Raw genomic sequence first — 25,121 nt, forward strand, 5'->3', positions numbered from 1 at the left:
GGGAATGAGGCTCCCCTCCCCAGGAGGCTCCCCCAGGATGCAGTAGGTGACCCCTGACTCCCTTGGGGGACCATCTTGTGGGGATCCTCACCTTACTCAGCGGGGAGGACTCAGCAGGGAGTCAGGTGCAATTTGTAAGTGTAGTGCTTATTTGAGTGCATGGGAGGCAGGCACCACAATGATAAGATTCCTTGTGCAAATACACACCTTTTGCTTAAACCTTCAGTGGGCCCTTTGCCTCAGTGAGGATTTTGACTCCCTCTCGGATAGGAGACAGTGCTAGGTAGCCCACCAAGGGGCTGCCCCCACTCAGAGAAGGCCATCAGGATGTGGCAGTGGGCCATGTCACAGGGAAGAACGTGTCCACCTGGGGGAGGGTAGAGGGCTGAGTGTGCCCTCCTGACGTGCAGGCTCAGCCATGCTTGGGGAGGAAAGAAGGCGGGAGACTGCTCCTGATGGGGTAGGACCCAGCATGTGGGGAGAGATAAGGAAGTTAGAGGCCTCCTCCCTTCCACCCAGCATGCAGCAAGGACAGACTTCACCCCACCTCCCTCCCCAGCTCCATCAGGACCGGTGAGATGGCGGAGGTAGCTGGGCATCCTTTGCCACTCACCCTTCTCCATCCTCTGACCCTGCAGGTACAGAGTTGCATTCCCAGACCAGTAAAGAGGCCTCCAGGATCCCATCTGTACTGAGAGGCACCAGTGGAGGGGGAGAAATGAGGTAGGGGCCACCCCCACCTCCTGATGTCACTCACTGGCAGGGGACCCCAGGCGGGGAGAGCCTCAGGAGGGGCTGCTGGCCTGAAGAGACAGTGGGGCTGCTTCACTCTTGGCTGGCGGAGCATGCTAGGACCCGGCCCTGTGGGCATCGAGGTGGGGGGACCTGTGTGAAGCTGAGAGGAGGGGTGCCTGCCCCAGACAGCTCCCACGCCTCCCATCCCCCTTTGCTCCCACTTCTCTAACACCCGTCCTGGCAACCTGTGTCCCTCGCTTATGCTCCCTCTTCCCATGCCAGGCCTACTATGCTTTCTCCAAGCTGGTGCTGCAGTCCTAGGTGCAGGGCGACTTGCCTCAGCGCCTCCGTCCCCACCACACCTAGGCCCTCCTGGCTCTGTGGAAGAAAGCCAGGTGACCAGCCACTGCCCAGTCCCTGTAGACATCATCTATCCACCATGTGCAGGCAAGTGACACCTGCCTGGGAGAGTCTCAGGCTTAGTCTCCATCATTTCTGAGATTCTAGTGCCTGCTAGAGAGACTAGAGCCAGGACTCTAGAAGCCACACCCTGATTCTGCCCAGCTTGGCCCCAGGCCAGCCCTTGACAGCAGGTGGGAGACATCAGAGCCCCTTCCCACAACCCGGCTGCATCTACCTCCTACTCCCTACCCAAGGCAGAAAGGGCCCTCCCCCAACCACCCAGCCTACACTCAAATACCCCTGTCCTCCCTATCCCCAAGCCCCAGCTCTCCGACCATCCTGAGCTGAAACGCGTCTCCCTTAACTCCAGGGAGCCCTTGTCCCTCTACTGAGGCCATGCACAGCAGATGGGCAGGGGCTAGCTGCAGGCCCAGGCTGGACCAAGGCATGGGCTGGACATCCAGCAGGAAGCGAGTGGGCCCCACCCCAGCTAGGAGCCAGTGCCCTCCGCTGTGAGAAGCCACCTCTAGCACCTGCTTCCCAGAAGACCATGAGCACTAAGTGAACCCACGAAGCTCAGGACAGGCTCAGTGCCTGGTGGCTTTTGATGGCCTTGGCACTGCAGAGAACTAGCGGTCCTATAGGTTATCCAGCTGCCTCCCTAGACACACACCTCTTGGGAGCTGGTGCCGCCCGCTCCCTCATCCCACCTATGAGTCCCTCTCACCTCCCATGCCTGGGACAGCCAGTCCACCTGCTGCAGACAGCAGAGAGTGAGGAGAAGCTACCTCCTGCTTTTAGGCAGGTGGACCCATTGACCTGGTTGCACTGTCCTGTCCCAGGCATGGGGGATTCAGAGCTGGCTCTGGCCTCGGGGTGGGGGACGTAGGGGAAGACACTCCCCTGAAGGTCAGGCTCTCCAGTCCTCACCCTCCTCTCTCTCAACCCGTGTCCTCTGCAGAAGCACAGTCCTTGGGAGCGCATGCTGTCCCCATCCCTGCAGCAGGGCAGGGAGCTCCCTGAAGCCCCTGCAGCAGGGCAGGGAGCTCCCTGAAGCCCCTGCCTCTCCATCCTCCAGGACAGGCAGGCGTCAGGCAGCAGAGAGCAGGGCCACACTTTCACATAAGCCAAACTTCAAGTGCTGTGAAGAAGGGCGGGATTTACCTTGGTGAACCTTCTGAACCGGCTAGGGGCTAGGGCAATCCCGGGGCCTGGCCAAGGGCCGCAGGCCGGACTCCAGCAAGGAGGCGGCTGCCATGGGAACCAGTGCAACAGTGCCTCGCAGGGCGCCTGCCCCAGAGGCCTGGCCACGGGCGCAACACGGATAATTAAAGCTTTGTTACAGACACATGATTCATTTTTTCCTTCTGAATTCCCTTCTATTACCCAATACAATTTGAATTGACTGAAGGAATCTGGCCGTCTCCTCTTCATGCTCCTCAAATTCTGCCCAGTCTGGGTTTCTGCCTCTCCCTTTTCCCTTTTTGTCCAGTCAGCTTCTTCTGGGGGCTGCTCAGGGCACAGAACGTCATTGTCCACCAAGAACCATTGCATTCTTGAGACTCAAGAGGCCCACGGATGCAGCAAGTGGGACTTCAGAGAATCCCTGCCCTTTCCAGGCAGGCGCTGGCAGCCTGACCTCCCACTCAGCCGCCTGGGGGGCCCTGCTTTGCCCTTCCCTTGGCATCTCTCCCTCTTGGGTGGACGCCATTGGCTTCTATAGGGGTAACGAGAGCCTCCTGCAGATGGGTGGGCAGCCCTGGGCCTCCAGGCACGGAGCTAGGTGCAGGCTTGGACGGGGTCATGTGCAAACTCAGGCAACCTTGGCGGCCAGTTCTGTCCTTTCCAGGAAGACCCCCAAGGTACCACAGAGAAGGGGGCTGGGAGGCACTGTACAGATTCCACACCAAGTGAAATTACCCCTCTGGGGTCCCTGTCCTAGATGGCGTGTCCACCGACGATGCAGGACAGAGCAGGGTGTCCTGCTGCTCATCAGATCTGGGCAGTAACCAGGGTGCCTGCCAGCTCTGGTAGGAAGGCACCAGCAACCTGTCCTGCGCAGGTGCACCTGGGCACACTGCCCACATCCAGACAGCCATGGAGTCAGCCTGAAGCAGCAGCCCATGGCCAAGAGAGAGGGACAGCGAGTGTGCAGGGTCGGGGCTGAGGGCCTCCAGAGGCAGAGAGGAATGGCCAGCCGTGCAGGCCACAGGCAGGCCTGTCCCCCGGATGAGCCACAGCTTCCACCCTCTGCAGCCACACCGGAGAGCTGGGATATGGAATAAGGACCGAATAGTTCTTTTGCTTTTAAATGACATCCAATTAGGCTGAGCAAAGATTTTTCCTTTGTGTTTCAAAACAAATAAAAATCCATTTCCCTCGCTTGAGTTGTCTTCCTCCTGGCGGATGGCTGTGGGAGCAGGGAGCTCTCTCTGGGCCAGTCATGGGGGTCGGGGCAGGGAGCACCCAGCTCCCTGCTGGGTCACAGAGCCATGAGCTTGATCAGCTCGGCAGTCTCTGGGAGACAGCACCTGGACACAGATCCTGACTGCCACCCCAGTGCTGTGGACACAGGCAGGTCTCCTGTCACCTGCTGTGTGTCCCCTGGCCCTGGGGGCCTGTAACTGGTGGTTAGACACTGGCCAGTCCCAAGAGTACCAGTGCACAAAAACCTGTAATAATGTGTTGTGGTCCTTAGGGTCTCAGAGTGGACAGCCAGGCACAGTGGCTCATACCTGTAATCCCAGCACTTTAGGAAGCCACGCTGGGAGGATCGCTTGAGCCTAGGAGTTCAAGACCGGCCTGGGCAACAGAGGGAGATCCCTGTCTCTACAAAAAAATCATCCAGGGGCAGTGGAGTGCACCTGTAGTCCCAGCTAGTCGGGAGGCTGAGGTAGGGGGATTGCTTGGGCCCAGGAGCTAACGAATGCAGTTTGCCAAGATCATACCACTGCACCCCTGGGTGACAGAGCCTGGGCAGCAAAGCAAAACCCCATCTCACCGGGTGTGGTGGCTCACTCCTGCAATCCCAGCACTTTAGGAGGCTGAGGCAGGCAGATCACTTGAGGTCAGGAGTTCAAGACTAGCCTGACCAACATGGTGAAACCCTGTCTCTATTAAAAGTAAAAAAAATTAGCCAGGAATGGTGGTACATACACACATGTACTCTCAGCTACTCTGGAGGGTGAAGCATGAGAATTGCTTGAATCTGGGAGGCAGAGTTTGCAGTGAGCTGAGATTGTGCCACTACACTCCAGTCTGGGTGACAGAGTGAGGCTGTCTTAAAAAAAAAAAAAATATATATATATATATATATATATATATGGAGTCACTTATGACAAGTAACTCAGCTTAAAGGGAAGTTGCTGGGCCCCCAGAGCAATAAGCATGGGTGTGGTGGACTGCAGTGATCAGATGATATCTGCTGTGGTCAGGCACCCCTGAGACCCAACAAGAAAGTCATGCCAAAAGGCACCTGAAGATGATGGCTGGGGATACTCCTGCGGAGGGCCATAAACACAAAGAAGCTGCTCATGACCAAGACGCCTGCAGAAGCTCTGCCCTCGAGAACTCTGAGGCCTCTTTTCCACTGGAGGCCACCAGACGCCCTGCTGGGAGAAGAGCAGTGGGCCCATCCCTCCACCTGGGGTTCTGTGCTCCGTCTGCTCTGAGGGAATCCAGACCTTGGGCAGTCAGCAGCTGGTCTCTCCCTCCCCTAACACAGTGGCTCGCTCCTGCCTCTCCTATGACTGCCTGGGTGTGTGGAATATATTTGCATGATTGTTGGTGTGTGAAAGCGACCCAATAAAGCGTGAATTTGTAAGCATTTAATTGGCTACTGAGTCATCCTGAAACATCCCCGCATCAGTTAGTGCCACCAGGCTGATTCAAACCTGAGCCAGACACAGCCACCTCTACGCCTCCCCAGGGCAGCTCTCCTGCTGCTCCCCCTTCTCCAGATGAAGAAACAGAGGCCCAAATGCTTCAGTCACCAAAGTCAGTCTCAGAAAGTGGTGGAGTTGGGATTGGAACCCTGTGTGACCACCATGATCTGACACACCACTCAGGGCCACCAGCGCAGGGCTCGGGAGAGGCACAACGGTGTGAGGTGACAGCAGGGGGAGCCAGCCAGGCCTGCCGGATGGACAGGGCCTAACCCAGGAGGAGCTGCTCCTGCTGCACTGGTGGGCTGCACTGCAAGCACAGGGCAGTGGGGTGGGGTGGGGGTAATCAGGCCGGGATCCAAGGGGCCCATGCTGGGCAGCTGGATTCCAGCCCCCGCAGAAATGTGTCGTTAGGCAATTTCCTTGTGCAAACCCCACAGAGTGACTTACTTGGTCCGGATGGCTGTGGGAGCAGGGAGCTCCCACAGATGGCACAGCCCACTATACACCCAGGCTCTGTGGTACAGCCTATTGCTCCTGGGCTACCAACCTGCACAGTGTGTGACTGCACTGAATACTGGAGGCAACTGTAACACAATGTAAGGATCTGTACAGCTAAGCATAGAAAAGGCACAGTGACAATACTGTATTATGAATCTCACAGGACCACTATGTGGCGCATGATACTGTCTTCTTTCCCAGTACACCCTCCTAACACTCTCAGAATCTCCAAAAGTGACAGGTGTCATCTGTGTGCTGATGGACTCCTGGACAGCCTGGCTAAGGGCTGGTTGTCAGCAGAACCAACCATGTGATGAGAGGGTGGTGACTTTCACTCCCACCCCCAGCTCTAGGGAGGGGAGAGAGGCTGAAGGTTGGGTCCATCACCAACGGCCAGTGATGCAGTCAGCCACGCCCCCGTAATGAGACCCCCACAAAATCCCAAAAGGAGCAGGTTCGGAGCTTCTGCGTAGGCAAACGGGTAGAGGGAGCTGGAGGGTAGCACCTGGGAGGACAGGGAGACTCTACACCCCTTCTCACACACCTTGCCCTGAGTGTCTCTTCCTCTGACTGTTCATCTGTGACCATGTAAAACCCTGTAGAGTAAGTGGGTAAATGGAAGCAAGTGCTTCCCTGAATTATGTGAGCTGCTCAAGCAAAGTCATGGCATCTGAGAAGGGAGTCCCAACAGCATTGATTCGCTGGGTGGGTCAGAAGCACAGGCCACAGCCTGAGACTTGGGACTGGCATCTGAAGTCGAGGGAGGGACAGCCTTGTGGGACCGAACTCTCAATCTGTGGGATCTGACTCTGCCTCCAATATTGTCCAAATTGAATTACAGGGCATCCAGCTGGTGTCTGTTAGAGAACCTGGTGTCAGAATGTTGTGCTGAATGGCTGAGAGTGGAGAGTAGGAAAAACACTTAATGCATTTTTCTTTTCTAACCCTATTAGAGGTAAACTCCCAAGAACATAAAGCTATGCCCAGGAAACACAATGAGCACCTCTTCATGCCGGAGACACAAATGGAAATCCCAGCAAGTGGCAGATGCCCAAGGGATGAAAATAATGCAGTGCGTGTTCTCAGGACGGGACCAAGATAGGTGAAAAATAGTGTCTAGAAACAGAAAGGCACATTCTACTGTCCAAAGTCTCCAGCCACATGGTCATACAGTATACCACCCAGTAAAGTCCTGAAACAGAAGTGTGCAGGTGAGAGAAGGACATGAGCACAATGTAATATAGTTTAAAATTAATATATTAATAATTAATATATAAATTAATAAATGACAAGCCAAAAAAATTTACCCACTTCATAAAGAAACTTCCCTAAATCATGTCTGTGTTAAAGATTCAAACTCCAATTACAGATGTCAGAAAAAAAAAAATAACCTTTACAGAAAAACTCTGTATCGAATTTGATATGGCCAAGGCTGCACTCAGAGAAAAATTCATAGACTTCAATAATGTATTGAAGTAAACACTAAGCACTTGATTCAAAAGGCTTAAAAAAGAGCTTCTCAACAAAACAGACAGCAAAACAAACTGGAAAAAGAAACTGCTCAAAGGCAAATTAGAGGACTTAAAGAAAGAGAGTAGAGCTGCTTATTAACTTCAAAGAGCGGATTCTTTGAAAACAGATTTCAAGGATAATAACCCTCTTGCAATTCTAATCAACACAAGGAAGGAAGAAAGAAAGGGAGGAGCCAGGTATCCTGGCTCCTGCCTGTAATCCCAGCACTTTGGGAGGCTATAGTGAAACCCTGTCTCTATTTCTTTAAAAAAATTATAAAAAAATTTTTAAAAAGTAAAGAGAGAAAGGGAAAGAAGAAGGAAGAAAGGAAGGACATAAAAAATACATTAGGCATGAAAAAGGGAATCTAACTACAGATAAGTAGTAGAAAGTTTAAAAGAAACAGTTACCTAAATCTGTGGTAAATGACCTACAAGCACTTTGAATGGTTAGTTATATTATCTAGAAACTATAAATAACCAAAAATTTACTAAAAATGTTTAGAAGCCAAAAAGACCAATAACCATAGTACAAATTAAGTTGACAGCCAACTAAGCCTTGGAAAAAAATAAAAGCAAGCCCTGGCTGAAAGAGTTTCTAAACTGAATTATTTCAAGCCTTTGAGGATAAGATAATTTTATATGATATTTAAACTATTTCAACTACACAATTCATGTTGAAAAGCCTTCCTAATCATTTTATAACACTAAAATAGCATGATTTATAAATGTGACAAATATATCTCCTAGTAGAAAAGTATGTATAAATTCTTAATTCTGAAAATAGATGAAAAATACCCTCAACAACATAGCAACACATCAGTAAAATGAACTCAGCAGCATTTTTAAGCACAATAGAGCCTGACCCAGTGGGCTTTATTCCAGGAACAAGAGGATGATTTAGCTCAGAAGAGTTAATAAGTCAACACATTAATAGGTCCAAGGAGGAAAGGCATTTGATGATTTTGCCAGATACAGGAAAGCCTCTGATGAAACTGAATATCCATTTCTGGTGTTCACTCTTGGCAATTAATGCAGGATTCTAGCATACTGTCCGTGATGACGAACACCTATTGGAAATATAGGCCCAATTTTAGACTTAGTGAAACATGAGAGACCTCCTCATTAAAATGAAGATCAAGCCAAGGACAGCTGCTGTTATTTAATGTTACTTTGCACCTTTTGGAAAACACAATAAGATAAGAAAACTAAAGATGCATTAGAAATCAAGTTGACTATTCCTTATGTGCAAGTAATATGATTAATTTCTTGGGTTTTTCAGGAAGCCAAACTAAAAATCTGTTGAAACTAATAAGAGTTCAATAATCAATTACCTAACACAAATTTTAAAAAAAATCAATAGCTTATCTATCTACCTCCCCTGGGCACAGGTGTTTGCACATAAGTCTGTGTGAAGCTGGTATGGGGATGCCCACACCAGTGGCAGTAGGAGGAGGTGTGTCTCTCTGTGTCTGTGTGTGTGTTTCTCTGTGTTAGTGTGTCTGAGTGTGTCCCTGTGTATGTCTGTGTGTGTGTGTTTCTCTGTGTTAGTATGTGTGTCTGTGTGTGTCCCTGTGTATGTCTGTGTGTGTCTCTGTGTCGATGTGTGTGTGTTTCTCTGTGTTAGTGAGTGTGGGTGTATGTGTGTGTGTCTCTGTGTGTGTCTGTGGGGGGGTCTCTGTGTCTCTGTATGTGTCTGTGTGTGTGTGTATTTCTCATTTTGTCTGTGTATGTCTGTGTGTCTGTATATGTCTGTGTATGTGTGTGTGCCTGCATGTGTCTCTGTACCTGTGTCTCTGTGCCTGTGTCTCTGCATGTATCTGTGTCTCTGCATGTGTCTGTGTATATACCTGCGTGTCTCTCTTTATCTGTGTGGGTGTCTCTCTGTGCCTGTGTGTGTGTGTGTGTGTGTGTGTGTGTGTGTGTGTGTGTATCTCTCTCCAGGAATCTCTCAGCTCTGTAAGCTCCACTACCATCACCCAGGAACACAATGTTCCCAGTAGGTCTGCTCTGCCAAGCAGCTCAGCTACCTGGAAGCCACCTTTCCTGGTCACCCGCCCAAACACCACACCACTGCCCCCTCAGGCTGGGCACTCTAGGAACATTTCAGTTCCTGTTCTAAAGACAGCTGTTGTATGTAACCCCAGGGAGGCCCCCAGGGAAGTCATACTCAGGTTGGGGCCAGAGTTGAAGGCTCAGCCTCCTCACTCATGGGTTTGGGGAAGGGGAGGAGGGCAGTGCTCTGACACATACTTACCAGCCCAAAGCCCGGAAGAGGTGGCTGATGGCAGTCACAATGACATTTGGGAAATGTCAGGGGCTGGGTCCCTGCCTGGAAGGTAAGTGTGGGTGGTGACAGGGTTGGGGGTGGGGTTACTCCCCAAGACCGAGACTGCAGAACACCAGCTTTGCCAACAAAACCCCACTGGGCCAGTGGTACCAGGGGCCACAGGGCCAGGGCCCAGCTAGCGGCAGGGGCCAGAAGACAGAGGAGCTGGGGGGTCTTGGCTGCTGTCCTCCTCTAAGACCCATACCATCCATAGGCTCCCACCTGACTGTCATCAGGTTCCCTCAGGAGCCCCCAGGCCTCGTGTCTCATCTGCCTCTGAACTCCCCTTATCCTGAAACCCACAGGGACCCAGGCAGCCCAGAACCCACTTAGAGGAGGCCTCCTGGCCCCAGAGCCAGCTCTGACCCTGGGCCTCCTGGCTGACCTCAGGCAAGCTACAGCCCCCTGGACCTCAGTTTCCCCAGGTGTAAAACAAGACATAGAGAGTCTGTACAGGCCACTTTCCGACCTCATCTTTGTTCCTTCCTTTCTCCTTCCTTCTGGAACTTGTTCAGTCAAGTCAGCATCCCTTGAGGCCCTCTGGCCTATCCCACACACTCAGAACAGGCACAACTCCATGGCCTGGCATAATCTCCTCAGGATTGGGGGTCTATGTGAGGTGTTGTTGGGGGGGGTACAGAGGTGGAGAACTAATTCTGTAGAGAGTAGTCAGGGAGGGCTTCATGGATGAGGTGATTCTGAGATCAGCTTCCAAGGATAACCAGGGGTCTTCCAGTGGGTTAAGGGGGAAAAGGGAGGTTGACATGACAGGTTGGTTTATTCTGGTCACTCACCAGTAGTTCCCTGAGGATGAGGCCCAAGAGCCCAGGGGTGTGGGGGATGCAGGCAGCTCCCCCTGCACTAAGTCAATCCTCACGAATCTCATCAAAGCCAGTGTGAGACTCTTTCCCCCAGGCAGCCCTTCCTGGCTCCCTGGCCCCCCACAGACCGCACCATTGCGGCCCATGTGTCCATGAGTATGTGACCCTGGGTAGTGCTGTCCCCAGTGCCCCCTGCACCCTGGCCAGGCCTGGACCTGCAACACAAACAGAGGGCGGGCTAACATAAGAGGCCATGACTCTGCTCTCCTTCCCCTGTCCCATGCCCCACTGAGGGCTAGAGTCCTCATCCCACCTCTCCTGGGGGAGCTCACAGAAGGTAGCTCAAGCTAGCAGGCCCAGCAGGCTGAGGCCCAGGGCTGTGCTGTCCTGAGCCAGCAGGTGCAGGTGTGGGCAGTGTGACCAGGAGGCAGCGCGGCAAGGGGCCTGCAGGGCCGAGCAAGCCAGGCTCTGCATGAGCACATGCAGCCCAGACCTCTCCCCGAACCCTAGACTGCCCACGCCCCTGCCAGGCAGGCAACATCTCCCGGGTGAGGGGGTGTCAAACTGCCCCCGCTCCCACCTGCTACACCTGTCATCTTGCCCACCTCTAAGGACAACGCCCTCCTTCCCGAGCCAGCCTGACCCCTCCCCATCTCCATGACAACAGCCTAAAGAATACCCCGAGAATCAGTCCTTCCCTCCTTCTCCTCCTCTGCCATCTCCCTGGGCTGAGCCTCTCATTTGTCCCCTGGACCATTGGGGTGGCCCCCTGCTGGCTTCACCCCTCCCAGCAGCAGCCAGAGGTGCCCTGGCAGCCCCAGGAAAAGCACACCCTGCTCTGCCACCTCCCACTGCAGCCCAGTCACCCCCACTGGGACACTTAAATACCGGTGCAGGGCCCTCCCTGCTCCCCTACCATGTGACCCGATAGGTCTGGATCCCTGAATGTGGGTGGCCTGGAGCAGGGCCTGGGCAACCCACTATGACACCAGTGAATGGAAACTGGGCCATGTTATTGTGAGCCAAGGGACTTGGGGGTTGCTCTGACGCTGCAGAATGACCTGAACTACCCTCACCGATGCATACCTGACAGGCCCTGCTCCTCTCCTACATTGCTTTTTCTCTAGACCTCAGCACCACCTGGCACTCGGTCCATTTTACCTACCGATTGTGCTTGCTTCTCTCCTGTGTGGGCTCTGTGAGGACAAGGACTGTGGTGTTTGGCTCCCTGCTGAACTGCAGCACCTGCACACAGCAGGGGCCCAATAAATGCGTGTTGAGTAAGTGAAGGAATGAAGGGACACGAGTCCCGCATCTTTCATGCAGCCAGGGCTGGCCAGGGCTCAGCTCCACCCTGTGGGCGCTCAAAACCCGGGGTTGAGGGGGCTGCCGCGCCCGAATCACAGCGCCCCGCGCCGCTGGGGGTGGGTCTCCATAAACAGCGCGGGAAATGCCAGTGCCCCACGCTCAGGTCCTCTCCAGGGCCAGTTCTCCACCTGCTCCCTACAGCGCCCTCGCCCTGGAAGTACACACTCCCGAAAGCCCCATGCTGGGCTCCACTCTCCCTAAACACACAGACGCGCGTGGGGCTCACAAGGCACAGGCACGGCAGTGCTCTCTCCCATGCGCCGTGAATAAAGGCTCCAGCGTTTCCGCAGCCCTCCCCCGCCGGCACCTCACACAGATCACGCACAGAGGACCACTCCTCACCCGGCACATTCTCCTGGGAGCGACAGGTGGTTCTGCTCCCCTCATGTCGTCCGGGCTCCTACAAGCCCGAAGGTGCCCGTCCCGGGCAGCCCCCTCCGGCGCCTGCTGCTGGGGCGCCCCTTCCAGGCTTGCAGGTGCCGCTGTGCCTTCTACGGTCCCCAGTGTCCGCGGGCCGCGCTGCGAGGGGCAGTGGAAGGTGCAGGGAGAGGTGCAGACTGGGCACCGCCCACCAGGCAGCAGGTGCTCCAGCGGAGACGCACGGAGGGAGACGCGCGGGTCCCAAGGGCGGGGTCCCTCCAGCCAGGTCGGCATGCTGGGGACCGTCTCATCCCTCCTGAGACCGGCGGCGCCAGAACCCTGACCCACAGCCCCGCACCCGCGCCCGCCGCAGCCCTACCTGGGGCTCCAGGAACATCCTGGCTGCCTGCTCCCTTCGTAGTATTGCCCCGGCCGGCGTCTCGCGAGCGGCGGTTCCTCTGCTCCCGAGCCAAGCGAGCGCCCGCTCCCCCGCCGGCCCCGGCCACTAGGCGCCCCCGCCAGAGGGGCAGGACCAGGGACGCTGGGGGCCGGCGGCTGGGCGGAGGACAGTGGGGTCCAGGCGGGGCCGAGGGTCGGCGGGGTGAGCCAGGAACCCGGCGGAGGCTAGTAGCGCGGCGTGGCAGAGGGGCGGGGACAGGGGGGCGGGCGGCCTGGAGCGCGGTCTGGGGACGCCGCCTGCACCGGTGAGCGCGCCTGGCGCTAGGTGTAGGGGCGCCGTAGATGCCCGGGTGTGGAGCTGGGGGGGGGGGTTCCGGGGGCGGCTGCACTGGGGGTCGGTGCTGGCGCACGGAGACAGCGAGCTGGCGCAGCGCGGTCGGGGCTAGGCGCGGGGTGGGGAAGCCTCTTACCCCGCCCCAGCCTGACCTGATGGTAGGCGCCCACTACGGAACTACAGCAGCTGCTCCGCCAGCGTTCGGCTTGAATGCCTCCCCTGACGGGGCACTCACTCCACACAGCTCTGGCCTGAGGCGGGCGTCGCACAGAACTCCCTGTCCTTCCATTTTCTTGGAACGCGGGGGAAACGGCAGCTGCTTTTGTGGGAGGGCTGATCTGAGCCAAGACGAGGGGTGGGCCGGGCACTTGGCACAGTGAGGCTCCTCCTGCCCTCAGAGCCCCAGCCTCAGAAGGAAGCTGTCAGGTGACGGGGCTTCCCCTCAGAGCGTTCCTGCGGTGGACCCCAGTCACTTGGAGAATGTGGACAGGAAAGACGTGCAGAGCCGAAGAGAGCCCTCTCTGGGGGTCTGGATTTGAGCGCCCAGAGCCTGAGCTAGGTGAGAGGCCGGGTGTGGCTCTGGATGAGACGGAGCTGGCCGAGGCGGCCGCTAGGGAGGAGCGGGGTATGCTCAGCTTGAACCGCATAGAGAGGCTCTGACACATCGTGACCCTGACCACATCCGGCCGCCCCGGGACGTCCATACCCCCCACCCCACCTCCACCCCCGTGGCTCTTGCCCAGGCCTTGCCAGAGGCCCTCTACCTCCCAGTTTGTTTGCCTGCTAGCTTACCAGTAGCAAGAGTAGCTACCAGGCTGGCTCGATTGGCAGTTGTCTCTGTCTTCAGAAAGTGGGGGCTGTGCTGGGTCCATTCACTGGCTTCCCTCAAGCCAGCTCGAGGGCCAGGAGTCCTTCTCCCGGAGCACTGCCTCCCACCCACTCCTCTCTACCAGCAAGTGCTGGCCTGGACTTTCCACTGCTCAGAGCATGCACTATGCATTACTGCGTGGTACGCAGTGCCCGTGGGTGGGCAGTGCAGGGAGCATGAGGCAACCAGGCAGAAACGGCACAGGGGCCCCCCAGCTTTCACAATGTCCTCCTCCCCTGCTGCTTCTGCATCTTGTTTCAGGCCAGACAGAAGATGCAAAGCTCCCAGTGGCCTTGGCAGGTGGTCTGGCGGCATCAGGATGGTCTGGGCCTGCAGGGCCACCAATCCCTTTAAGCGGTTCCATGGAGAGCATCAAGAGGGTAAAACCTAGTGTCTTGCCCCTGGTGAAGCCTTCCAGGCACCTGCCCCCTGCCTTCCTCAGCCCTGTCCCGTGGCCCTTCAGGGGAAGTCCATGTGAGCAATTGGCCCTGCTGCCTCCTGACCCCAGAACATCCCCTCTTCCTCCCTGAATGTGACACTTTAGAGGAGGCGGCAGATGGGTGGGCAGCCTCACTTGACTTCTTATGCAGTCACAGGGCCACTTCCTATCATGCTTATCCCAGATTGCACCATCGTCACCCAAGGACCTCAATAAGGCAGACACCTCCCCAGGAGGAATGGGGCCCTCTGCCCGCTGTCTCTGGCTGACACAGACAGTGTGCTGTCTCCTTTGCCCGCCAGTGTGACCTCAGTGTGACCTGACCCACATCCTTCCTGGTGCCTGAGGACGAGAGGAGGCTGCTGTTCGGGGGCTGAGCCCTGACAGGTATACTGCTCACATGCCTGCAACTGGGGCTGAGGCTGTGCTACAGAGAGGGCCGGCAGGGCCTGAGGCAGAATCCCACTGCCACTTCAGATAGCAGAGAATAAGCCAGGTGTAGTGGGGCCAGTGGCCCTCTGCTGGGCCTTTGGGGAGACCAGACACACAGGAAGAGGCACTTCCTCTGGATGCCTCCCCTAGGGGCCCAGCGCAAGGCCTGGAACAGCGCTGCCTCTGACCATGAGAGGCTGCAGCAAGGATGGCGGAGCAGGCAAGCTGCCAAGGTCCTGGGATGAGGGACCCAGGACAGGAGGCTGGACTCCCGCTGATATGATTTGTGTTGTGTCCCCACCCAAATTCCATGTTCAACTGTAATCCCCAGTGTTGGAGATGCGGCCTGGTGGGAGGTGACTGGATCATGGGAGCGGAGTTCTCATGAATGGGTTGGCAACATCCCCTCGGTGCTGTTCTCCTGAGAGTGAGTGAGTGAGTTCTGGAGGGATCAGGCTGTTTGAAAGTGTGGGGCACCTCCCCCTTCTCTCTCCTGCTCCTATACCTGCCATGTGAGATGCCTGCTCCCGTTGTCTTCCACCTTGAGTGAAAGCTCCCTAAGCCTCCCCAGAAGCAGATGCTGCCACACTTCCTATACAGCCTGCAGAGCTGTGAGCCAATTAAACCTCTTTTCTTTTCTTTTCTTTTTTTTTGAGAAGCAGACTTGCCCTGTCACCTAGGCTAGAGTACAGTGGCATGATTTTGGCTCACTGCAACCTCTCCTGCCTTAGCCTCCCAAGTAGCTGGGATTACAGGTGCCCGCCACTGCACCCGGCTAATTTTTTGTATTTTTAATAGAGACAGGGTTTCACCATCTCTAGTCAAACTAAGTTCGAGGCCAGGCTGGTCTTGAACTCCTGACCAAATGATCCACCTGCCTTGGCCTCCCAAAGTGCTGGGATTACAGGTGTGAGCCACCGCATCTGGTCAACCTCTTTTCTTTATAAATTACCCAGTCTCAGACCTTTTTTTTGTTTGTTTTTTGAGACAGAGTCTTGGTCTATCATCCAGGCTGGAGTACAGTGACACAATCTCAGCTCACTGCAACCTCCGCCACCTGAGTTTAACTGATTCTCCTGCCTCAGCCTCCCGAGTAGCTGGGATTATAGGTGCACGCCACCATGCCTGGCTAATTTTTGTATTTTTGGTAGAGACGGGGTTTCACCATGTTGGTGAGGCTGGTCTCAAACTCCTGACCCCAAGTGATCTGCCCTCCTTGGCCTCCCAAAGTGCTGGGGTGACAGGCATGAGCCACCGCACCCAGCTGAGGCCTTTCTTTATAGCAGTGTGAGAACTGACTACTACACTTGCAAAGCCTCCCTCTCAGGGTCCACCCTTGCTGTCTCCACACAGCAGCCGGAGGGGCTGTCTTAGAACCTGAGTCAGAAGCTCCATGACTCCCACCTCAATCTCAATGAAGGCAGATTCCTAACAAATGACCCCATCGGAGACCTCAGTGCTCCCTGCTGGGCCTTGACAGGCCCTGTCCACCCTCCCCCCATGTGGAGTGTACTCTGCAGTGTCTGCGCTCCCCCTTCCCAACAGGCCACCTTCTCATTAACACAACTGCAATGCCACCCTCTGCCCCAGCACCCTCCTGCCATGGAACGTCTTCCTCAAGGTTACTGGGTCCAGCAGAGTTTTCTACCTCCTGGTTTGTTCATCTGTTCTCCTGAGAATGTGAGCTCCATGAGGGCAGGATCTTTGTTTTGTTCACTGCTATATCCCAGTGACTATAATATGTCTGTGTACACAGGCAGTCAGAACCTGTGTGTGTGTGTGTGTGTGTGTGTGTGTGTGTGTCTGTGTGTCTGTGTGTGTGTGTATAGACAGATACAGAACATAGGTGTGGATAAGGATATGAATGCATACATCCAACACAGGACTTATATTCAGAATATATAAAGAACTCACATAAATCAAAAAAGTCAGAAGATTCCATTTTTTACAAATGGGCAAAGAACTTGAAGACCTATTTCACCAAATGAAGGTTATCCAAGGGGTGAGAGGCATAAGATAGCACCCAGCTCCATGACTCATCCAGGGAGGGCACTAAACTGCAGTGTGGCACCCTGCACACACAGCAGCATGGCTACAATCAAAAGGCAGAAAATGCCACGTGCTGGCAAGGAGGTGGCACAACCCAAACTCTCAGCTGCTGGTGGCGGCAGGGTCAGCTGGTACAGCCAGGTGGGAAAACAGTCCGAGCATGCCTATGAACACCAAGCACACCAGGCCCGGAAATTCCACCCTGGATGGAGGCCGGGCAGAAACACTGAGAGACTCAAAGCAAAGGACACACGCAGGAGTGTCTGCAGCAGCTCTACTCACAAGGGCTTTGAACTGAAAATGACCCAGGCATCCCCCACAGGGGACTCGGTTTCTGCCGAGCTGTAGCATGTGTCATTCAACGAACACTCCACATCAAGGAGAACACATCTAGACAACCACAGGCAAGGGGAGGGAGCCAAGGACACCAGGAACAAGGAGCATCTAAGGCTGGGCCCATGTGGAGCTGGCTCGGGGTCGGTAAGGGCACCCTCACCTCCAGAGGCCTGGGATGTTGCCCTGGGGCAGGGGCTGTAGAAGCTGGATCTGGGTGTCCCCACAGAGTCACCCCATGAAAAATTACCAAGTGCACACTATGGCTCTGGCTCAGGCACGTTTCGATGTGTGTTACACTTCAATTCACATGAAGAAAACCAAAGGAGAGAAAAATAAGAGAGAACATCTGGGCTGGGACAGGCCGAAGCTGTTGGCACCTCAGGGCCAACCTAGGTGTGGCTACACCTGAGGGAAGAGACGTGGAGGAAGGGGCCTGAGCCTCCCTCCACTCATCCCCCCAAGAACAAAGGCAGAGGCAGGGCAAACCCTGTTCCCACTTCTAAAAGCACAGCCTAAGGGGTCAAGCAATGGTGAGTGAGAGGCGTTCACTGGTTTTGGAGGATGGAAGGTGGTCTGAGGCAGGCGACAGACCTTGCAGAACAGAGAAGCAGGAGCCCAGTGCCCCACAGGGGCTGACCAGGACCACACCGGTGCCTACAGAGGCCCTGACGAGGCCCAGCCCACAGGGGCTTGGGTTCTATGCAAGGGATCAAGGGACAGAGGGTTCGGCTCCCCACTCTGCCCTGCTGGTGCCATCTCATCACTGAGCCACACCGCACAGGCCAAGAGCTTCAGCTCCAAACCCTGAGGGTGATTGCACATCCTATTTTCTCCAGGGTCTGATGCAGGGCCCATGATGCCACACAAGGGTGCTGGCAAAACATGAAGCAAAATGAACCAAGCCCTGGGAGAGCTCCAGAGGCTCCTCAGACAGCCCCTGGATCCACAGGGGTTCAAGGGCTCACGCTATCGCCAGGCTCAGGCCTGATGTCTGCCAGACTCAAGCCTCCCGCACACAGCCATGGTCTGCACAGAGGTCTCTCCAGGCTCTTCCAGGTCTGGTCAGCACCCCTGGGCAGGGGCCACTGATGGCCCCAGTCGAACCCACACCCAAGCACACTCACAAGCTCCAGGGAAGCTTGTCCGGCAGCTGACCCTGTCCCCTGTATCCGTGGGGAACCCCTAAGCCTTCCAGAATTTCCCTCAGGCTGCACATTAGTGCTTCCTTTTGGAGAATAATGTTCCATGCACTGAATCACTCGTGGCTTTAGGCAAAAGGCATGAAGGAAGGGGAGAAGAGGGTCAGCTGAGCCCCCTGATGCATAAGGCGGCACGTTCCAGGCACCGGCATACCTGGAGCCCACTGGCCACAGCGCTGGGCATGCCACTCCCTAGTCGTCTGAGTCAGAGCCTCCACCCTCACGCATGGGCACCTTTGAGATGTGCATCAAGGTGCCATGGTGGATTTAGCTCTTCTGCACCCTCTTCTGCCTCCAAGGGTCCAAGAGTCTTTCCTGAGGCTCTTCCTGGAGTACTGTGTGCATGCGCCTCGGCCACCCCTCCACAGTCACACTCAGAGTATCCAGGGTTTCAGCAACACAGGAGTCCAGGAAAGGCAGGAATGCCAGGCTACGAGGCTTCCTCCAGATGGGGCTCTCAAACCTGACCGCACTGCCCAGGAACTTGCTAAAAAGGGAGCCCGGGACCCCTCCACATGGAGTGCCAGCCTGACACATGTACGGGGGACAGTGAAGAGCACATCCAGGAATCAGGGGGACACAAGGCATGGGGTGGGGACACAGCATCATGCCCAGGGCAGTGGGACCCAACAAGGGAGTAGGCTGCAGCCACCCAAGCAGGATGGGTGAAGGCCAAGGCAGGACCCAGGAAGTGACTTCCCCGAGATGAAGCAGGTCATGACCAACAGGGACCCCTTCCATCACAAGTCTCTGGATACCCACCCCATCACCTGAGCAGAGACCTGCACAAAGTGAGACACAGATAATATCCTTGACACCACAATGAGAAAGACAGAAGAGGGACAGCACATGGAAATAGGACAGGCCCAGCCAGGAGCTAACTGCTTCACGGTGACAAAAAGCTTGCAAGTTAAAGCCCTGAGTCATCACTTGGCACCTGTGAAATCTGAAAAAATAATGTTAAAGGTAATACAGAGTGTGAGCTTAAGTGTCAAGGAAAATTCAGGGTCACTGGCAGGAAAAGGAGAGAAATGGACAGCAGGTGTCCCCAAGCACCTCCCCAGAGCAAAGCGCTGGCAGCAGGCATCATCTAGGGCACCGAGCATCTGTGTGTGCTTGTGTGGCCTTGTGTGCATATGTGAACATGTGCTTGAGTGTACATGTGTGTCTGTGCAGGTGTGCATATGAACATGTGTGCTTTGTGCATGTGTTCACAGGCATGGGTGTGTGTGCACATACATGCATGTGTGCATTACTACGAGCGTACATGCATGTGCTTATGTGCATGTCTGCACCTGTGCCTATAAAACGGACAAGCATCCACAAACCAAAAGGCTAATTAGTGTGCCTCCCTCCATTTGCATTGTCTCTCACACGTCTCTCACACCCTCCGTCCTCCTATTCTCTCCCTTTAGCCTTGTCAAGTGCTTCCCAAGTTCTCTCCAATGACTATGAATGGCTTCATCATAGCATAACACAGTGCATGCTCTTCTAAAACCAGGACATGAGGCATCCCTGTTCCCACCTCAGGGAACAGCACAGAGTTAAGGCTGGAGCAGCAGTGGCCCACTCACGCCTCATCCCTCTCTTGGTGCCCTTCACAGGCTCCTGAAGAAGGGAGACTCAGAGGAGATCCTGCCCGAGAGCTCACACCTGAGATCCCCTGGTATATGTGGGACACGGCGGGGGCATGGCTTAGGACCATAGGAGCCAGCCTGGGCTTGTGGGAGGGTCTCAGGTCCAGCCTGACCTTGTGGGAAGGTCTCGGGGCCAACCTAACCTTGTGAGGGTCTTAAGACCAGGCTGACCTTGTAGGGGGTCTTAGGACCAGCCTGGCCTTGTGGGGAGTCTCAGGACCAGTCTAACATTGCAGGGTGTCTCAGGACCAGCCTGGCCTTATAGAAGGTCTTGGGACCAGAGTAACCTTGCAGGGGGTCTTGTGACCAGCCTGGCCTTATTGGGGTGTCTCATGACCAAACTAGCCTTATAGAGGATCTCAGAGCCAGTGTGGCCTTGTGAGGGGGTCTCAGGGCCAGCCTGGTCTATGGGACTTGGAGCCACCAGGCAAAAAAAGAGGTTTCTGTCTCCCTGGGCCCTTGGTTTCCACCCATCTTTGGCTAGCACCCTCACTCGTCCCCAGCCCCTCCGGCTCCTGGGGCTCCTCCCAGCTTCCTGACCCCAGAGGCTCCGAGTCTGTTCTCCTGCTTCACCCACCCTCCAGTGAAGCCCCCAGCCATCATGGGCCCAGGCCCCAGAGCTGATCTCTGACCCTACCGTTGTGCCTGTAACTCCCACTCTCCCCCTCATCCCCTCCCTGCCTTCATATCCCCCTCAGCCTCTGCCCTCTCCAGACCACAAATACAGTCTTCCTAACCCCAGCCCCTCCTGAGCTGCCTCCCAATCTCTCTTTTCTTCTCACCTGCATTTCTAGAAAGAGCAGCTGCATCTGCCAATTCCCAGCCAACTCCACCTCCTCCCTCCAGTCCCTGCTGTGCTCATCAGAGGCGCCAGGCTAATGCAGGCGTCGGTTCCAACCAAGCCCAGGCCTAAACGCATTCATGTCAGGATGCCTGGCTGGCTCCACTCTCCCCAAACTCAGCTGCCTCTTCCTCAGGGACCCCATAACACCTAGCCCCATAGGAGTCCCAGGGACCCTCCCAGCAGGGCCCCAGAACCTAGACCACAAAGCTTCTCTGCCTGAATGTTCCAGGACTGCCATGGGATGCCTCCTCTCCCACAAGGAATAGAAGTCTGACCTGCAGAAACTCAGGCACAGTCACACAGAGACCCAGCCATCGTACCCCTGGGCAGGGATCTGGGCTCCGCGCAGCCCCTGATCTGCCCATCAGGGGAATGAGCCTCACAGGCCAAGGTGACTGGGCCTAACGCGGGTGCCTGACACCTGTCTTCAGGAGGGTTAGCCATCGTAGATTGAGACCCACTCTCAGGAGGGTTAGCCATCACAGATTGAGCTCCACCATCAGGAGAGTTTAGCAATGGCAGATTGAGACCTGCCTTTAGACGGGCTAGCCATGACAGATTGGGGCCCACCTTGAGGGGGGTTAGCCATCACATGTTGAGATCTGCCATCATGAAGGTTAGCCACCACTCAGTGAGCTCTGTCTTCAGGAGGGTTAGCCTCACAGATTGAGACCTGCCTTCAAGGGTGTTGCCATTGCAGATTATGTGGCTTCCTAACCTTGAGCTGTTCAGTGTATTTCACCAACCTGCAGTACTTTGGATAACTCTACTACCCTTTTTGACAGTTTACTCATATTTTAAGTTTGGTAGGGAAAGCCTGGATTCCTCTTCCAGCCTCCTCCTTCACTGCCCCAGCCCCATGTCCATATACAGTCCTGCAACTCTGCAAAGAACTAAGGTGCTGTGAGGTTCCCATGGGTTTCCCCAGCCTCTCTTTTGGCAGATCTCTGTAACATGCTGCAGGGCAGAGGAGAGGCTGTCTGTGATGAGCAGGGCCCCTGACTGCCATTCAGGCATCTAAGCAAGTGGAGATACTGGGGGACCCTGAAAGATATCAGAGTGAGGCTAGTCAGGCTGGTATGGCAGGCATGTGGGCAGCAATGCATCTCAGAGAGTCATACCCCCTCCTCCCTGGGGAGGGCCCACAGCTTCCATCCAGTGTGGATGACACTCTAGGCTTGTGGAAAGGGACCTGAGATCAAACAGAAATGAGGCAGCCCATGAATACACAAGTCTGCAAGTAGCTGGGATTACAGGCATGTGCCACCACATGCTTCCATGCATATGTCTATTCCTAGAGTAGACATAAATGTCCCAGAAGTTTCTTTCTTAGTCATTCCCAGAATCACAGGCTCTCGAAGAAAGGGTATTCTTCATTCTAATCAGTGGTGCTTGGAATGACGCTCCTGTAGTTTCTCCCCTTACCCCAGACACCTGCAGCTCCCTGGCCAGAGCCCCTCAGTTCCTGGCAACTCCACATGTTCTGTAGCAGCTGCAGGGTATTCCGCTGGGTAGGTGGGCTGTCACACATGTAAGGGGTCCCCTAGCAAAAGACACCGAGGTGTTTTACAGTCTTTGCCAACCAAAAGCACTCCTACAATGAGCACTATTGATGAAAAGTTTTTATTCAAATGTCTAACCATATAGAAAAGGTAAGCTCCTAACACTTAATGTTCTGGGTCAAAGGTTATGAGCATTGTAAGTTTAAAGAGACACCAGAGAAGTGTTTTCTATAGAGTATGGCCAGGTCGTGAATATGGTGGAGTAAGGACTTCCAAAAACCCTCTCTTCCATAAAAGCAACAAGAAAACCAGCAGCAACAACAAAAAAAGTTGATCAGAATCAACTTTTTTAGAACTTCCAAAATTAACCAAAAGCTTGCAGAAATCTTAGGTGCATTTGTTCAAAAAACGCAACTGAATCTCAGTAAGAACTGCAAACTTAGTGGCACTTGAAATTGCCCTAGTCCTATCCCTGACTCTCTATCCCGAGTGCCTTAAAAAATAAAACTCCACATTCATCATGAAAACCACCAGTATAGCAGCTCCTGGAGGGAGAACAGTGATGGAACTCTTTCAAAGCTTCATTCTCAGAAAACTGTCATTATTTGACCTGTCCAGTAGTTCCCATGGAGACCCCACTTCCCGTTTTTGTTTGTTTGTTTTTGTTTTTTGTTTTTTGAGACGGAGTTTCTCTCTTGTTGCCCAGGCTGGAGTGCAATGGCACCATCTCAGCTCACCACAACCTCCACCCCCCAAGTTCAAGTGATTCTCCTGCCTCAGCCTCCCAAGTAGCTGGGATTACAGGCATGTACCACCACACCTGACTAATTTTGCATTTTAAGTAGAGACAGGGTTTCTCCATGTTGGGCAGACTGGTCTCGAACTCCTGACCTCAGGTGAATCGCCTGCCTTAGCCTCCCAAAGTGCTGGGGTTACAGGTGTGAGCCATTACAAAGATGCCTGTATTTGACCTGACTCAAAGGTCTCAAATACGAAAATCATATTCCCCAAGTTTTATTATCAAAAACAGTTACTGGTATTTAATTTCACAGATGCCTGAAGCAGTAGATAACAGTGAAGCAAGCAACAGACTAACCAGAAAGCTTAAAAAGAAAGTTCAGTAATGACATGATCATAGGGGTTTTGAAAAACTGCAGTTCATTCCTAAGAATCTAGAAGGTCAAGTGTATGCTGAGGGCTGTGCACATGCTCAGAAAAGTCTTTGGGAAACCTTAAGCACTCACTTCTGGCTAACTTTGAGGCTCTGTGCAAGCAAGAAATAAGGACTAAGATAGAGTTGTCAACTGCTTAGCTGAGAGCTGAAAGCATGCACGGCAAACAGAGCTCCTTAGCAAAGACTGAGAGAATTATTGGCTCCAGGAGCTTAAGAGAATTTCTGTCTAATCATTATTTGACCACTAAGATAACAGCAGAGATTTCAGTGACACACACAAAAGAATACAGACTTTGCAGAAGTAATCCAGAAATGTCACAAAACAAACAATTATTGCCACAATAAACAGCGGCAGCAACAAACCCCAAAGAGTGGGGAGAATCTGATTTCCAGAATTGACTTACTAAACAAAAATTTTAGTATATGTGCTGCCAAAGCAAGCTAGACCAAAGCTTTAAATCCACTACTTTAAATATATATTTTAAAGACTAAATGAAAGGAAGATTATCAAATACAGAATATCAATACAGGAATACAAACTATTTTTTTAAAAAAGAACCAAGTAGAAATTTTAACAAGAGGGGTCAACAACAGGTTTGAGCAGAGAAGAAAGAATCAGTGACTTGAAAAAAAACCTCCATTGAGATTATCCAGTCTGAGGAATAGAAAGAAAAAAGAAACAAATAAACAGAGCCACAGACACCATAATGGACACTATCATACGTATAAGAAAAGTCTCAGAAAAAGAGGAGAGTGAGAAAGAAGTCAGAAAAAAATATTAAAAGCAATAATGGCTGAAACTTTCTAAATTAGATGAAAATATGTATCTCCACATCCTAAAAGTTCAACAAACTCCAGGCAGATTTCTTATCAGAAACCATGAAGGGAAGAAAGCAGTTGGAATGACATGTTCAAAGTTCTGAAAGAAAAGAGGTGTCAACTATGAATTCTTTATGCAGCAAAATTGTCCTTCAACTACAAGAGGAAATTACCAACAAATAAAATAGAGAACTCATCAGTAGAAGACCTGCCTTATAAGAACTACTAAAGAGAGTCCTTCAGGCTGAAATAATAGAACAATAAACAGCAACTTGAAATCATGTGAAAAAATAAAGAGGACCAGTAAGGGAAACTTTACTGGTTATATATTTATTGCTATGTGTTAGTAAATATAAAAGATAGTATAAACACATTTTATGCACTTAACTCTATTTTTCTCCTATTTCAATTAAAAGACAACTGGTCTATGGCCATACTACCCTGAACATACCTGATCTCATCTGAATTAAAAGACAACTGCATGAAACAATAATTATAAACATAGGTTCATGAGCACACAAGGTATAAAATTGTAAATTTTATGACAATAACAGCACAAAGGACAGGATAGGCAACAGAGCTACAGAGGAGCAAAGTTTTTGCATACTGTTGCAATTAAGTTTGTATTAATCTGAACATTGACAAGTATATATAACATAAATATACTTATATGTTAAGATGGTAATTATAACCCTCCAGGCAACATGTAAGAAAATAACTCAAAAATATATAATGAAAGAAAAGACAGTAATTAAAATGGTACAGTAGATAATATCTAAATATCTATTTAATATGAAAGAAGAAAATAATGAACAGAAGAACAAAAATGACATAAGATGTAAAAAACAAATAGAAAATCCTACCTTACCAGTGTTTACACTAAATGTAAATGAATTAAACACTCCAGTTAAGAGGCAGAGATTAAGGCCGGGCGCAGTGGCTCAAGCCTGTAATCCCAGCACTTTGGGAGGCCGAGGCGGGTGGATCACGAGGTCAAGAGATTGAGACCATCCTGGTCAACATGATGAAACCCCGTCTCTACTAAAAATACAAAAAATTAGCTGGGCATGGTGGTGCGTGCCTGTAGTCCCAGCTGCTTGGGAGGCTGAGGCAGGAGAATTGCCTGAACCCGGGAGGTGGAGGTTGTGGTGAGCCGAGATCGTGCCATTGCACTCCAG

General features: G+C 53.1%; 1 protein-coding gene across 2 annotated transcripts in view; it reads right to left on the reverse strand.

Moving 5' to 3' along the window:
- RASGEF1A (RasGEF domain family member 1A) overlaps window positions 1–25,121 on the reverse strand; it is a 71,571-nt gene that overhangs the window by 24,685 nt on the left and 21,765 nt on the right. The window contains exon 1 of one of the 2 annotated variants that reach the window (XM_032267237.1): window positions 12,291–12,501. The exons of the other annotated variant lie outside the window; for it this stretch is intronic. Coding sequence (XP_032123128.1) covers window positions 12,291–12,308 — 18 coding nt within the window. The 5' untranslated portion in view covers window positions 12,309–12,501. Of the gene's footprint in view, window positions 1–12,290; window positions 12,502–25,121 lie in introns of those variants that run through there. 2 annotated transcript variants of the gene reach the window in all.

The sequence above is a fragment of the Sapajus apella genome, unplaced genomic scaffold, assembly GCF_009761245.1.
Source record: "Sapajus apella isolate SASKATOON/1434 unplaced genomic scaffold, GSC_monkey_1.0 scaffold167, whole genome shotgun sequence".
NCBI classification, from domain to species: domain Eukaryota; kingdom Metazoa; phylum Chordata; class Mammalia; order Primates; family Cebidae; genus Sapajus; species Sapajus apella.